Source organism: Heptranchias perlo, chromosome 3 (genome assembly GCF_035084215.1).
Source record: "Heptranchias perlo isolate sHepPer1 chromosome 3, sHepPer1.hap1, whole genome shotgun sequence".
NCBI classification, from domain to species: domain Eukaryota; kingdom Metazoa; phylum Chordata; class Chondrichthyes; order Hexanchiformes; family Hexanchidae; genus Heptranchias; species Heptranchias perlo.
The window spans coordinates 69,831,024-69,848,225 of record NC_090327.1 but is presented as its reverse complement, the minus strand read 5'-3'; the positions used below and the strand labels follow the sequence as shown (position 1 = coordinate 69,848,225).

At 41.0% G+C, this 17,202-nt stretch overlaps 1 protein-coding gene across 3 annotated transcripts in view; it reads right to left on the bottom strand.

Annotated features, from left to right (window-relative positions):
• chd7 (chromodomain helicase DNA binding protein 7) overlaps positions 1-17,202 on the bottom strand; it is a 297,949-nt gene that overhangs the window by 118,142 nt on the left and 162,605 nt on the right. For all 3 annotated transcript variants that reach the window (XR_010961454.1, XM_067980156.1, XM_067980157.1), the window contains 4 exons: positions 12,162-12,281; positions 4,644-4,706; positions 3,796-3,851; positions 965-1,082 (listed from right to left, as the gene is read on the bottom strand). Coding sequence is in view for 2 of the 3 variants with exons in the window: in XM_067980156.1 (XP_067836257.1) it covers positions 965-1,082; positions 3,796-3,851; positions 4,644-4,706; positions 12,162-12,281 (357 nt within the window). In the remaining variant the exon portion in view is untranslated. The remainder of the gene's footprint in view (positions 1-964; positions 1,083-3,795; positions 3,852-4,643; positions 4,707-12,161; positions 12,282-17,202) is intronic.

The following is a 17,202-nucleotide window of genomic DNA, read 5'->3' as shown; positions in this document are numbered from 1 at the left end:
TTTAACTGTAGAAAAAAGCGGCTCATCTGATTCTGGATGTTGGACAAGCAATCTGACAACACAGAGGCAGTGGAAGGGTTGGGACGGGTGGTGCAGTGATAGAACTGGGTGTTGTCCGCATAAACGTGGAACCAGATTCCATGTCTTTGGATCACATCGCCAAGAAGTAACAAGTAGACGTGGAAAAGGAGGGTCAAGGATAAATCCTTGGGGAACTCCAAAGATAACTGTGTAGGGATGGGAAGAGAAACCATTGCTGGAGAATCTCAGGCTCTGATTATATAGGTGAATGGAATCAAGATAGGGCAGTCCCGCTGAGCTGTACAACAGAGGAAAGACATTGGAGGAGGAAAGTGACTGTGTCAAAGCTTATAGGAAGGTCGAGAAGAAATAGTGCACCATGGACACAGTCACAGAGGACATCATTTGTGACTTCGATTAGGGCAGATTCAATGCTGTGGCAGGGACGGAAACCAGATTGGATATATCAAAATTGTGGGAAACATAGGCATGGATTTGGGAGGCGCCAACACGTTCAAGAGCTTATTGGTTCATTCTATACACAAGGTATATGTGGATTGCACATTATTGCTGCATTGTGTGTTACACACATCCATTTTCTCATTCCTAGTAGAGTCAGGCTCCTGCCACGGACGGGGCGGGACAGGGCGCGACGGGACGGGAGAGGGAGTGGACAAGTGAGCAAAGGCCAAGCGATACAAACAGGGAAGATAATAAGACAACAGGTGGAGAGGAGATTTTATAAAGGAGAGACTTACAGAAAGAGGTAGGAGAGATAAAAAGAAAATTAGGGAAAAAGAAACCAAGGAAAATGTATGCGTGTGGAAAACAAAGAACGCGAGAATGAAAAACAAATTATAGGAAGTGCTTTTTTAATGTTTTATCTGTGGACAACTCCAAGGTAGATCAACTAGTCTTCTATAAAAATGGAGCAATTGCTGACCTCAGTGAGAAATTTATTCATTTGTGCCTGCTTTGCTTTGAAGCGTTTAATCTTCTGATGGATTCTCTTATCCTTTGACAGCTGCTCCACTGTAGTCCACTGACAATGAAGGTAAGAACTGAACAGAGGGGGAAAAAAATTAACTAGGATTGAGTGAGTCCACATCACCAAGCAAAACTACGAGAAATTCCATTATTACATACTATACATTTAGAAACTGATGCTACAAGAAATAACCGTTTAATTATACCTTCCTGGACTGGGGGCAGGGGGAATGTTTTCATTCCACTAAAATGTATTAGAACAAATAAAAAAGTTTGGAAATATGCATTCATACAGTCCCTAATCATATTAATTCTAAGTCTTTACGGAAGGAATTATTTTTCAGAACGTCACGACCATGTCGTGCAAATGCAATAAGACATAAAAAGGGAAGTTTATGTTCTCTAAATAAGGGGCTTTCAATCACAAAAGAGAGGGATAACTTAATATATGGTAGTTGCCAACCTGTCACTCATATACATCAGTTAGCACAAGTTTTTCTTAAAGGGGAAAGGTAAATCTTAAAATTTAGTTAAATTATTGATTTTTTATAATAATGGACCAATATTAGGAAGAATTGACCTCAGGTTTCAAAAGTAATCTAATTTTTTTTTGAGTATTATTGTGAGAAATTTATAACCAACAATTAAAGCTCAGTGGCCAAGAAAAATGCATTAAAAAACCTGATTCAGATAGCTGCCGATTCAGAACATGGGTAGACTGACTAATCTAGAATGGCTAGATAAAAGTAGATTAATATCTCTTACAGGAATAATTCTCTGCCCATTACGTTCAAGTAAATCTACTTATATGTGCATGAAAAAAAATATTGTCTCTTTCATACTTCGTAAAATTAGGATTGTTCCACTCAGCTATTTTACATAGAAGTACCTAAAAGCTGAGCAATTTTATGATTCTGTCATTGCATTTCGGTATCCTTAATGAAAAAGACACTTTGCACACATGTACTGTACATGTACTAATGCATATAGACCAAGAAAGTCCCTGGTTCAATATCTGGTATGTGCTGTTAGCTAATTGATAGACAGAATTTTACCTTCAATACCGTGCCCTTTGATAAGAAGCTCTGCACAGTTGGAGGAAGTACAGGAAGATGACGTGGCCAGTAGTGGGCAGCACTGATACCCAGCTCTATGAACTGGTGGACATAGATGAGCTGGTCTGGAGAGAACCCAGTACAGGTATAGCAGATCACTATCACAGCAGAAAAGGCAAAATGCCTTCAGCTGAAGTTTCTATGATTGTATCAGTGCAGAGCCCAATTACACTAACTTACTGGTTTCCCTAAACGTACTCATTTTAGCAATGTCATCCCTGAGTGAGCAGTCTCAGTGATGGTATTGATCTTGGAAGATTTTGATTCACGAGACAGGAGCCCATCATCATATTTGGAAGGCTTGTGGTGTGACATATCAAGTGGAGCAAAAATAAAAACCACTAGCTCTTTCAATTCTTAAAGCTAGCCATCGATTTTTATAAGCAATCACAAAAGTAATATATTTTCTCAAGCACTTTGAGATATTTGATCAAGATGGCATATAAATGCAAGCATTTTATCTATTTTGCTCAGAAAAATAAGATAAGGAAAACCTCAATTATTCAATTTTAAGTGGAACACATACTATTTTCCAACACACCTTTTACATGGCAAGGAAAGGGATTGTCAAATAGCCGACACCACGATCAAAAAGAATTCGGGAAGGGGTAAGAACTGGGCTAACACCACCTGTTGTACCTAGGTTCAAATCGTCCATGTTAGGAAGCCTCATCCACCTGCCTATTATTGTTTTAGGCTGAAGAAAAAGAAGCAGCCTTACTTTGCATTCTAGTATGGTTGGGAGGGGGCGGGGAGTGGTTGCAGCTCAGAGCAACATGCACATCTGCATTTATAGTCCACTGGTGTGACATGTACCGAGTGACACTGATTCATTGTGAGTCTGCTATATGCCTAAACCCCTTTACTCAGGGACCCAAGGAACTCAGCATGATGTAAAACCCATGCTTCCAAGACAGTGAAAAACATCCGAATGGGAACATTTATGGAAACGTTTCAAATGCACAAAACACATTCTATAGTTAAGTTTAAAAATTACACAATTAACATCATTGAAGGGTCCCTAACCACTTCATATGTTAGAAATCTTACTTTTTAATACTATGGCCTCTGTTTATTGACAGAAGATGGTAGCCAAAAGAACTTCCAATTTTTAAAAAAACTTTTTTATTTTTGAGTAATTTCACTGATCTCCCTTCTGCTCTTTGCTAATTTTACTGGTGTTTGCTGCTACTGCTGTATTTTTGTTAATTTCCTACCTCCTTGGTACTTCCTGACGGGCAGTTTTTGTTTTATTTTTGCTACTTGTTCATCGGTATGCTTTCTACCTGATGTGGAGATGCCGGTGATGGACTGGGGTTTACAATTGCTTTCTACCTGTTCATTTGCAATTAGTTAAATGTTAATGAAAATGATATTGGAAATAGTCAGTGCCATTGTGAGAGATACTGAGGTGCAAAACATGTAGTAAGTTTCTCAATTAATATGAGGTAGCCACCAAGGCTTTCATGAGAACATTGGCACACAAACTGAGCCTGAAGATACTTAATTTTCCACTCAGTATCTCCCAAAATCATGCTCAGGGCAGGAACCCTTATGGGCTTCACAAGGACATAATTTTCACCAATCTACTTTATGGCACAGTGTCACTAATGTGGGGAAAGAATACCAATGCAGCATTCCAGCTTTAAACTTAACCCACAAACATACTTACTAGTTTTTGTATTTGACAAATAATTCTTCTACTTCCACCTCTTCTCCAGACTCGGTCTGAAATCATAAGCACATTTTAGAATCTGATGTCAACACAAACCATTTGTCACTGTCATTTAAATCTCCAGGCACTTCACTACTATGAAGTGGTTAGGGACACAGTTGTAATGTGCTTAAGTAGAATTAGAAAGAAAAGAACACCAGAAGTTTCCTTTGGCGGGGATTACTTTTTTCCCCTGCAATACCCCTACAAAAAGCTATCAATTCCAACTACTCTGCTTACTGTGTCAACCAACTCATGAATCATTTTATCTCCTCCTTAACCACCAGCTACTCCATTCACAATAACCTGACCTCGACCTGGCTTCCTGCCAAACCCACAGCGTTAAGCAGATGCCAAATGTACCATTTCCTGAGGCAGCAGCCAGTTTGCAGCTGCACTACTGAAGCCACATGTATTATTGTTGGCAATCTTAAAAACTAATCTCAAAAAATGTTACAATTTAAAATATAGCCCCTACTCTACCAGTGAAAATTTTAAACTTAAACAGAAGCTAGTGCACACAGAATTATGTATTATTGTTTGTAGTATAGGTACATTTTACATTGATGAATTTTCAGTATATGACCAGCCATTCAGAATACTAAATTGCAGTCAATCCATACAAACAGCCGCTAAAAGGATTTAAATATGCTCAAATTCTGTATTGCTACTGTTACATGGCTGCCAGCTGTTACTGACAGATCAAATATCTGTACTCCAGACTAAAAATTGAGAATATGAAAAGACCAGTTAGTCAATTATTCCCCATACACTACACTTTAAAACAAGAAAATGTTAATACTTACAGTTTTCTTCACTAGTCGCATGCTCATGATCTTCTCGGTAACTGGACCAGCTAAAGCAAGCTCCTAAAAAATAAAAATCAGTATTTAATAGCTGAAACACTGCTGGAAATTTGCAATATGTGTGTGTAAAAAATATATATATGGAACGTGAATGCTTATAATCACATGCTCCTCACAAACAATCTCGCAGGTGCCTTAGCAGGACCACAGACTGAAGATCTGAACAAATTGGTCAAATGTACTCCCTGCAAGGGAATAATGCAGTGGGGACCTATGGCAAGGGCATTAAAAATTTAGGAAATGGGAACAGAACTTAATTTTCTCACTGTGATTTTTTAATTAGGTCAAAATCAACTGAGCAGTCAAAATCTAAACCAGTTTTGTATCCATGTACAATTAGTTATTTGTTTAAAGCCAGTAATCTTAATCACAGTGTCAGTTTGCTTCACTCTTTTGCCCTAGCCTTTTAGATGGTTTACTTGTATAATTTGCATATTGCAGTAGTTCTTATGGAGGAAGTGGTTTGCAATAAAAATACTGAGTATCTTGTAAACTTGCTCAGTACTATACCAAGACAACGTAAATCATCTACGGGATATATTGTAATGAATTGTCAGCAAAGCAACTTACTATAGGTGTAGTCCTTATTGTTTGAGATTTTCAAAGTCCTGCATATAAACATTATACACAATGCCAACAAATCCCTACAATGTTTCTTTGAGCAACTGCCACAAGATTGCACAATGATATCCCACCACAGAATACCTTTTTGCTAATATTTTTGTAGCGCCGCACTCACTACAGAAAATTCTAGTTAAAACCAGTAAAGACCAAAAGATTAACCAGAGTGAGCAAAAATGAACTGGCATTAGTTAGCAATCAATTCCAGTTTTTTCTTTTCTGAAGCAAACACCATGCAGTGAAATGACATGGGTAGAAAATTATGGCTCAAGCCCTTCAGTCAACACGGGCAGGTCAAACATTTATTCCACTTTGTTTACAGGAATCTTATTTGCAAGTTTTTCATACCTATTTTTGTTTGGGGGGGGGGGGGGGGGGGAAATTGAAAAAAAATTGAGCTTTTACTCTCAGAAAGAGATTTAAAATGGTTTTGGAGTGTGCAGGACTAAGAAAAACAGGAAAAAAGAACACACACAAGCAGCTAACAGAACGGGCACACTGAATCTAGTTCTGCACCCAAGCTCCACAGCTAGGATCGGGGTTTTTTCCTTACAGACAATACACACTCAATACTGATGCAAGCAGGAGCAGTAGAGACAAAAAAAAACTCAGTTGGGTTTGAAGTCCAGAGGGTCGGAAAGAACGAACAAATTTGCAATTATATAGCGACTTTCACGACCTCAGGACGCTCCAAAGTGCTTTACAACTAACGAAGGGTAGTCACTGTTGTAATGTAGGAAATGTGGCAGCTAATTTTCTCCTACAGCAAGCTTCCGTTTACAGAAATAAGATAATGACCAGATAATCTGTTTTAGCGATGTTGGTTGAGGGATAAATGTTAAACAGGACACGAAGAACTCCGCTCCTCTTCTAGAATAGAGCCACAGGATTGTTTTCGTCCCCCTGAAAGGAAAGGTAGTGAATGGAAAGCATTTTAATTTTATCTGTTGTTTCCGAAGATCATCCTGACCTCTGCCTTCATTTGGCTGTAAAATCTATTTGTAGTTTTGCAGGACACCACAAGGACAGACGGGTTCTCTCTCCATGTCCTACTAAAGAAACTAATTAGCAAAAGTAACTTTCTTCACTCATTTATTACTTTGGGGAAGATTAATTGAAGGTAGATAAATTTGTTTTTCCAAAGTAGTAACTTCAGAAGGAAAAAGATTTGTCTCACCAGAAGCAACGGCAAGACTACAACTGCACAGTCAAACTTAGAAAATTGTTTGCTAAAGATATGCTCAGTGTTGCCTTACTTTCTAAAGCTACAAGCCCAAAGCTAGCAAATACATTAACCTTTCCTGATAGGTCTGGCAGCCAACCATTCCTTAGAGATTGGCTGACCCAGAATCTGGTGTTCTCAGAAAACCAAATGCTAATATTTTGAACTATCCATAAAGGTTTCAGATCTGCTCCACTTTGAATTTATGACAGTGGGAAAAGTAAATAAGCCGGAATACAGTGCTCCTCTGATAGTTCATCTGGTAATTGCAAAGACCAGGAAGGTTCCAGATACAATCGCTAGTTTCAGCTGAGTTAGATGATCTCAGTTAGGATACCAGTAAAAGTATGATGGGAAAAAGAGGAGGCAGAGAGAAAAATAGAGGAAGAGAACAAAATTGATCTCAGCTGTAATGCAATCTTTGTACAAACAGACTACCAATATTCAGGCTTAGGTTTTCCAAACATTATCCCATTAATTTTAAATTGGTCAACATCAATTACATAATCTAGGCTTCAATATCTGCACTCACTAATAACTATTTGGGTGAGGCACCAGAGGACGTCCAGAAACAGTGGTACAGTACTCCAGCAAGAGTCAGCACCTTAACCAAAGGGATGAAAATCAGGAGATATGAAAGTGAATACATCATTTTTTTTGCATCAAATAAAAATCTGATGACAGTTTATGTAAAACCAACAAATGGTCATCACGAGAAAAATCTTGCGGAACTTGAAACTACCAGTTGTCTGTAGTCATACTCTGTTCACAGGATTTGTTGTTGTAGGATAGCTATAGAGAAATATAGATATATATATTAAAAAATCTTGCATATAGTTTGGACTTCTTGTCCACAAACCTTACATCCTATGTCACAATATTGAGTCACATTAGGTCAATATTTAATGTTGAAAATCAGTATGTAAACATTTCTAATGGAAAAACCCTGTTTAAAGACGTAAAACATTCCTGTGTAAACAATTGCCTGTCACAATGCAGCTACAGGCTCCTGCCATTTGATGGCACACTAGAGCAGTCTCCAATCTCTCCACCAACTCTACTAGCCATGTTATTTTTCATTTGATGTGATCTTGAATTTGAAGCAAATTTGATTTTTAAAAAAATGTAATTTGTAACACCTCATTTTTGTTGTTCAAATTTATTTTTACTTTTTTTTCTCCTCTCGTCTCCAGCTGCCTTTTACCAGCAGTTCACTGGTGCTCCACTGGGCTCCCTGGCATCGGCTCACTGCTTGTTCCCCACCAAGCTCCCTCTAATCTTCAGTTCAACTCAGTGCTCCCAGCCCTCTGATGCTCAAATTTTCTTGGGCCTGATGGCTCCTCCATGGCTTCCATCCAAGCCCAGAGTCTTTCCAGCACCCTCATTGATCCACGGACCCGTACCGCTACCCTGGTTCTTCCTGGGCTCGATGGCCTTTGTGGCCTTCACCAGGAACCTGCTAATGAAGTATAGGTGGGTGGGATTACCTTAAGGGCTTCCTCATGACATTGGGCAACACCTGGCTATTTAATGCATTCAAGGTTTTAAATAACAGGACCTATGTCAATGTCTTGGGGAAGCCCTTTACAGAATCCCAGCCCTGCACTTCAAAAGTGAGTTCCTAGTGAAAGTCAGGAATCAGCTTTGGAATTACAATAAGGGAATTTGCTTACCCACTGCAGAAGCCCTTGATTTAAACTAGAATGGCAGGGCCTTCCCCAAATTTGCCTTCTCCAACATAGATGCCCATTCAGTCCTGCCCCTCATCCTTTCTCCCACCCTTTCATTTTACTAGTTCCTGTCTCCAGCTGCATCCCTCGTCAATGCCTGCATTCACCACCAATAAATATAACATGCGGCCTACATTCCTCCCCTCACCCACAAACAATGGCCTAAAAGGTATTTGCGACCTGCTGGTCTGCAACACTATCCAGATCTCTCCTCCACCCCCTTTCCATCTTCCTCCATCACCTCACACCCTAGTATCCATTCCTTCCCACCACTGTTGCCTTGCCAGCTCATATCACCAGCTCAATGTCTCCTCCAACTGGCGCTGCGCAGCCACCAGCTCTGAAGTGCTACCTTCCTCGGCATACCACTTACCACCTCACATCCAAAAGGAACCGGGTGGGGGGGGGGGGGGGGGGGAATAAAGCTGAAAAGGGCAGGACAGTTATAAAGTGAGAATGAAGGAAAGAAGGAAAAAAAATCAGAAAGGGAAAGAGAACCAGAAGGAAAGAGATATGATCAGAAGGCTAAGGGAAAGAGAAGCTGCAGTGTAGCAGCAGTAAGAGAGGATGTATGCTGACTTATTTTAAGCATCGCCACAGGAGATCCACTAGTCCATGATACTCAAAAGTATGGTGAACTTACTGTGCGCATTACCCTTACTTCCCATGTCATGACTTTTGACATAGGTTTTTGTCACCATCTATTACATATTAAAATTGGTAAGTCGCAACTTTCCGCATTGAAAGCACACATCTCAGGCTCTATCAATGCATAGATAGGTGTCAATTTGGATGCAGAATTTGCAGCACCTGTAGATGGTGAGGTGATAAGAATTTTCAATGTTACAAAACTTTAGATGCTAAAACAACAGTATATAGTATATCGAAACTTATACCAAAAAAGGATCAAGTCTTTTTGCAGTCAGAGGTGCTGGCCACTGAGTGTCAGAGTGGAGCACAGTTAGTTGTTTCAAGCAGCAGCCATGTTATAGATAAATAAACCAATTAAGTTCTTGCAGTTTTTAATTAAAATTAAAAGTTTTTATAATTGTTTTTGGCCCTTGACCGATCCGCTGCACAGCTGCTCACTTCTTCCCTATGCTATCTGTTGCTGCAGGCCGAGTGGCTGCTTAACCACACTCACTCTCACTGGTGCTTGGCGAGTCATGCACCTTCTCAAAACAAAGAATCTTCAAATTCCTGAAATGCCACCATTCCTTTTACACATCAGTATCATACCTTTTTTGTTTTACTTGGTGCTACCAACCACAACCTACACCAAAAGGGTGGTAGAGGCAGAAACCCTCAACTCATTTAAAAGTACTTGGATGTGTACTTGAAGTGTCGTAACCTACAGGGCTATGGACCAAGTGCTGGAAAATGGGATTAATCTGGATAGCTCTTTCCAGCCAGCATGGACACGATCGGCCAAATGGCCTCCTTCTGTGCCGTAACTTTCTATGATCACGTCTTCCCCCAACCCATTACCCCCTATCCTCCATCACTACCTTCTACCCTCACGTCCTTCTTCCTTCTCCCCCAGCTCTTTCTATCTTCTTCACCTCCTTCCCTCCCATTCCCATCCACCCCAATCCCCTTTGCCTTCTCCCCTCCACCCTTTTCATCCATCCCCCATCCATCACCCCATCTGTGTCTGGATCCAATTATCCCCTTACCCTCTAATCCTGCAGTTTTGTTTTGGTACCTCGTGTGCAATGCGACAGGAGCTTGACTGGTTATATATTAAACTCATCGAGTGGGTCACAATATTTAATTACATTTTTAAAAATTCATTTTCGGGTCGTGGGTGTCGCTGGCAAGACCAGCATTTATTGCTCAACCCTAGTAGCCCTGCCTGCGCAACAGCAGAAGACTTCCCACAGTGGTAACAAAAATGGATGATACAATGAACTTAACCAGTGAAGATGAACGGCCTGTGTACAGCATATATCAGCTCCTCCGCACCCCACCTCCCCTGAACATAAAACCAGCACTTTGAATGGCAGAACCAGCTGGGCATCCAATCAGATTATGGCTGATCTGTACCTCAATTCCATTTACTCACCTTTGATCCATATCCCTTGATACACTTACCTAACCCAAATCTATTGATCTCAATCTTGAAAATTTCAATTGACCCAGAATCCAGTCTTTTGGGGGAGTGTGTTCCAGAGTTCCACCAGCTTTTGTGTGAAAAAGTGCTTCCCGATTTCACTCCTAAATATCGTAGGTCTAATTTTAAGATTATGCCCTCTTCTTCTGGATTTCCCTACCAGAGGAAATAGCTTCTCTGTATCTACCTTTCAAATCCCTTTTTTATTTTAAACACCTCAACTGGATCACCCCATAATCATCTAAACTCATGAGAATACAAACATGTCCTCATAATTTAACCCTTTAAGCCCTGGTATCATTTGCATGCATCAACACTGTATGCCCTCCAAGGCCAATATATCTTGCCTGAGGTTTGGTGCCCAAAACTGAATGCAGTACTCCAGATGGGGCCTGATCAAAGCTCTGTACAACTGAAACATCACTTTCTCCCCTTTGTATTGCAACCGCTTGAGATGAAAGCCAACATTCCATTAGCCTCTGATTAATTTTTGTACCTGTGCACTAGCTTTTAATGATGTGAGGTCCGCCACAATTCCTTGTCTCTCACCATTAAGAAAATATTCAGATTCGTCTTTCTCCGATCCAAAGTGGCCGACCTCTCACTTCTGCACATTGAACGCCAACTGTTTTGGTCATTCACTTAATCTGTATGTCCTTTTGTAACTTCTTGCTGCTATCTATACAACTTATTGTACCTCCTAACTTAGTGCCATCTGCAAATTTGGATATACAACTCTCCTTCATCCAAATCATATCCAATATATATGATGAAAAGCTAAGCCGAGGTTGAATATACTGATTTGGCCATGACCTCCCAACATAGAATGGGATAGAGTATCGGAAATTCCTGATGGAGGAAGGCCTCCTAAGAAAAAAAATCAACTTCGCTTCAAAAATGAGGCCTAAAGCCTTCACACACAATCTAAGTCGACTAGCATGATTGAAGTGCTTGGTGAATACAAGAGTCAGCTTAGCAGAATGGTAGTCAAAAGTAAAATAAAAATAGAAAATGCTGGAAAAGCTCAACAAGTCAGGCAGCATCTGTGGCGAAAGAAACAGAGTTAATGTTTCAGGTCGAAGGCCTTTTGTCTTCGACCTGAAACGTTAACTCTGTTTCTTTCTCCACAGATGCTGCCTTACTTACTGATCTTTTCCAGCATTTTCTATTTTTATTTCAGATTTTCAGCATCCGCAATATTTTGCTTTTGAGTCAAAAGTAAAATTGACTTCAGAAGACATTTCAAAATGGTAACGGATTGAGAAGTAATAAAGGTGAGGGCAATAATGCATTAAATGCAGGAATCTGGTAAAATTATTTCACCGTATTTACAAAGTGGTGAAGTTTGTTTCAAGTGTATTTGGTCATTGTAACAATGGTGATAGCAAGATAATAGTTTTCCTCCAATAATGTATAACCAGTTGTAATGATGTAAATTCATCAGGTTTTGACTGTGCATAATATATGTATTGAGCACCATTCAACTGACTTTAGCTCAGCATGCTACAAAATACTCAAAGGGTATAATGATGTACATTTCTGTAATTGGAGTAACCAAAATTTGTATTTAAAGTTCTAAAATGCAACAAAATTTATATCATACGACTAGCTTGATTAATATGAATAAACTTGTTCATACATCAGTTCACTCTAAGCTAAGGGGACAAGATTAAAATACCTAATTGGTCACATTTATGTCTCAGTTATGAAACACAAAGCTTAAAATCTTTCAACTTGGATTAAATGAATCTAAATTGGCGTACGACTGATACCTGTTCTGAATGGGAAGTGTTTAATGGAGAATCTTTTCCTGCATCATCATCATCAGATATTTTAAACTCTAGGTCCTCTGTGTATCGTTTTCTTTTCACTTGTCGACTGGAACGGCGCTTCTGAAAAGTGACAGAATGGAATTTGTCAACTGAAGTTTAGTTATAATACATTCTGGAAAATTACCAACATTTAACTGTCAACTTCAAGTTTTCATTGAATCCAACAGTGCAATCTGGAATTTACAAAACTGAAAACAGGTATAAAAAACAGCAGTCAATGGGAGTAAACTGTGTGCTTAAGATGTTGGTAATGGGAATGGAACAAGATTTTCATCTACTTTCTGTATCAGGCGCAATACTGGTTATGTGCAGTAAAAATGTGTCTTCATACCAACCCCAGAACATCTCTTACTGGACTAGTTTTTTTTGTTTCCCTTGCCTGTTACTGTTATTGTTGCTCTCTCAAATGGTTATCAACAAGCTTTGAATTATCAGCCTTTTATGCTGTGGACTCAGCCAATAGGAACTGGATCAACGGTGTAACTCACTGCATGCAACATCTTTACAGCAGGTAGAGGGGCAAGATTAATAATAGATACGAGATGAAAATGAACAGTAATGCAAGCTCACTCAGGCCCCGAAACAAAAATTAAAAATTAGGATCAGTTATTGCTTACCGTTTATTCTCCCCTATTCTACTTTTCAAAACTTGCCACACACCTTTCCCAGCAGACAGGAAGACCCATCATCTGTCCCCCACCAATACTATTTATGACAATTTCCTAGAAGATGCATAAGAACATGATATGACTGTCCCTCCATCTATGGAAAACTACACTTCCAAAACTTATCCTTGTTCCCGACTTTCTGCTTAACCAATTTGAACATAACTGTTTGGGGGAAGTCAGACACTTAGAATAGGGCAGACATAATAGGTAGCCTCAGAGTGGGGTAGTGGGATACATTAGAACATGCAAGACCTTGTGTTACCGCCTGTTTGATAACCATAAAACAATCATGACAGTTTAATAAAAATGTAGTCCCTTTACGAGGGTGTGCAAAGCGTCCAAGATAAATTGAAAGGTTAATGATGCTGCATGCAAAATTACAGCACCAACCACATGCTGCTCCATAATCCACCCCTACAACATAGGGTGAAACAATAAAAACATTCCTATAAAAAAAAACGCAGTAAATGCTGGAAATCAAACAACTTGGATTTATATAGCAACATAAGTATAGAAATATGCTTTACAGGAGGGAAAAAATAAAAAGGAAGAACTTTTGAACCGTGGCAGTACAGTTTAGGGAGGCGACCAAAAGCTTGGTTGAAAAGATGGACGAGAGAGAACGGAGTTGGGGAAGGGGGAAGAGAGTAGGGCTGAGGCAGCAGATGCTTTGCCAGCAATGATGGTGTGGAGTAATGGAGTTGTATATAGCCCAGACTCTGATGACCAGCGGGTAAGGAGGACATTATAAAAGGTAGGGTGGGAGGCAGCGCCAAAGGGATTTTGTGATAATGGCGAGGATTTAAAATTCAATGTAATGGAGGAAAAGTGAGCCAATGTAGGTGCAAGACATGATATGGACAACAGAGTTTTGGATAAGTTGCAGTTTAAGGAGGGTTGAAGATGAGGGTCAGGCAAGGACATTGAGAGTTGATGAAAGTGGGGGGATGCGAGATGGGTTAGATAGGGACGATCTAGAGAAGGGCTTAAATGGAATCACTCAGATTTGCTAATGATACAAAAATGAGCAAGAGAATTGGTAATCTAGAATAAATTAATAAGTTGCAGGCTGACTTAGATAAGTTAAGTGAATGAGTTCATATGTGGCAGATTTCATTTAAAGTGGACCAGTGCATAGTCATACAAATGGGGTTTTAGCAAACTCCAGGCATGTTTATAGTGCAGGTGCACTCATTAAAGGAACTGGATCAGGGAAATGACCTGCATATCGTAGCTGTTCAAGCATTAACCGTGCACAGTGTGAGGTTAAATAGGGAAGGCAAGTTTTAGGTTGTATTGCTAAGACCGTTGAGTATGAAACAAGTAGCGTTATATTTAGGCTATACAAAGCTCTGGTACAAATGCACTTGGTAGTATTGTGCCCAGTTTTGGTCCCTGCACAAAATGAAGGATAATAAGGCTCTGGAGAGGGCGTAGTGGAAGACGACCAAGATGGTACCAAATCTTAGAGCTCTTAAAAGTAGGGTTATTTATTTTAGAGAAATGCTGTTTTAAATGTTACGATTGACGTTTTTAAGATGAAGGAATAGAATGCAGTTTGGTTAGATAGATGGCAGGGCAAGTGGGCACTTCTATAAAATCAGAAGCCAAAGAGTTGAGTTCAATGCCAGATACTATTTATAAGAGTGCGATCACCCAAATTGTTGCAGAATCTGGTGAGTATGGGATCACTACAGTCCTTTAAAAGGAAACTTGAGATGTTCCTGAGAGAAGAGAACATTTTCAGTTATAGGAGATAATTCCTAGTTCGTTGAAATTATGATGGGTGATGGGCAACTATGATCTGCAGGAGTTTGCTTGATTGCATTGGGAAATTCCTCTCCAACTCCCTAAAGATTTTCCTGAATTGGGCTTTTTTACTGGCCTTCTAGGAGACAGTATTGCTGGAGAGTGAGTAAACGGCGTGCGAGGTTGCACCAATAACCAAGTGGACAGATTTTTTCTCTCAGGTTGTGCAGGTGGAAGTGGTCATGGTGACGACAGGTAGGATAGAATAAACAGAAAATATTGGAAATACAAGTCTGTAAAAAGAAATAATAGGGCAGGATTTTGGGTGTAAAACCTTTGTCAGAACTGGGAACTGGAAGATACGCGAGCCTTTTAATGGAAATAAACAAAGGTGGGTGGGGGTGGGGGGGGGGGGGAAGGGAGGGGAGAGGAAAAGACATAATGGGTGGGATAACCAAACAGGTTTTTGGAAAAGCTACAGGGAGATGAAAACTGGTGGAAATCATCTAGGCAGTTAAAAGACACTAAACAAAAGGCAGCAAAAAAACCCCCACAAAATACTGGAAACAGTCAGCTGACTCGCCACCACCCAACACAAGAAGAAAAACTCTGGGTGCAGCCCCCACCTCATACTCTATCTCTGTTCCGACAAAGGATCCACACATACAATGGCAACCCATCTCCTACCTCCATAAAATCGAAAGCAAAATACTGTGGGTGCTGGAAATCTGAAATAAAAACAGAAAATGCTGGAGAAGCTCAGCAAGTCAGGCAGCATCTGAGGAGAAAGAAACAGAGTTAACGTTTCAGGTTGAAGAACTCTCGTCAGAACTGGAAGAAGTTAAGAGTTAAAATTTTTTACCAAGTAGAGTCAGGGAAAGAGAAGGGAGGGATGGGTGGGGAGGAAAGAACAAAAGGGAAGGTCTGTGATAAGGTAGAGGGCAGGAGTGATTAAATGACAAAAGGGATGATGGTGCAAGGCGAGGAAGGTGGTAATGGGACAGGATAAGAAACAAAAGATTGATCAGGAGTAGCTGTAAATGGCAGCAGCAGAACCATTATCAGCACCTGCTGTCCGAAAAAATGGGAGCAGTGGTTATGATCTGAAGTTATTGAAATCAGTGTTGAGTCCGGAAGGTTGTAAGAGCTTAAACGAAAGATGAGGTGCTGTTCCGAGTTTACACTGAGTTTCATTGGAACGGTGTAAGAGGCAGAGGACAGAGAGGTCCGAGTGGGAGTGGGAAGGGGAATTAAAATGGCAAGCGACCGACAGGTCAGGGTCACGCTTGCGGACAGAGCGGAAGTGTTCAGCAAAGCAATCACCCAGCCTGTGTTTGGTCTCCCTAATGTAGAGGAGACCACATTGTGTGCAGCGGATACAGTATACTAAATTGAAAGTAGTACAAATGAACCGCTGTTTCACCTGGAAGAAGTGTTTGGGTCCCTGGAAGGTGGGAAGGGAGGAAGTGAAGGGCAGGTGTTCATCTCCTGCGCTCGTAAGGGGAGGAGTGCGGCTGTTGGGGGTGATGGAAGAGTGGACTAAGGTGTCGCGGAGGGAGCGGTCCCTTCGAAATGCTGAAAGGGGAGGGGACGGTGTGTTTGGTGGTGGGATCGCGCTGGAGGTGGCGGAGGATGATACGTTGAATGTGGAGGCTGGTGGGGTGGAAGGTGAGGACAAGGGGGACCCTATCATGATTCTGGGAGGGAAGGGAAGGGGTGAGGGCAGAAGTGCGGGAAATAGGACGGACACGTTCGAGGGCCCTGTCAACTACAGTGGAGGGGATCCTCAATTGAGGAAAAAGGAAGACATAGCGGAAGCACTGGTGCAGAAGGTGGTATCGTCAGAACAGATGCAACGGAGAATCTGGGAGAAGGGAATAGAGTCTTTACAGGAAGCGGGGTGGGAGGAAGCGTAATCAAGGTAGCTGTGGGCTTATAATAGTTATTGGTTGACAGCCTATTCCCAGAAATGGAGATACAGAAGTCAAGGAAGGGAAGGGAAGAGTCGGAAATGGACCACGTGAAGGCGAGGGAAGAGTGGAAATTGGAAGCAAAGTTGATGAAATTTTCCAGTTCGGGGGCGAGAGCAGGAAATGGCACTGATAGAGTCATCAATGTACCGGAGAAAGGGGGCGGTGGGGGGGGGGGGGGAACCTGAGTAGGACTGGAACAAGGTAAGTTCCACGTATCCCACAAAAAGGTAGGCATGGGGACCCAACCAGGTGGAGGAGGGTGGTGGTGGATGGGGACCCAACCAGTTCCCATCCACCACCACCCTCCTCCGCCTGAACTTGTTCTTACATTGAATAACTTCTCCTTTGACTCCATTCACTTCCTCCAAATAAAAGGTGTCGCTACAGGAACCCGTACGGGTCCCAGCTATACCTGCCTTTTTGTGGGATACGTGGAACATTCCTTGTTCCAGTCCTAGTCTGGTCCCCTCCCTCCCTCTTTCTCCAGTATATTGATGATTGTATCAGTGTTGTTTCCTGCTCTCGCCCCGAACTGGAAAATGTCATCAACTTTGCTTCCAATGGTCCATCTCCGACTCCTCCCTTTCACAT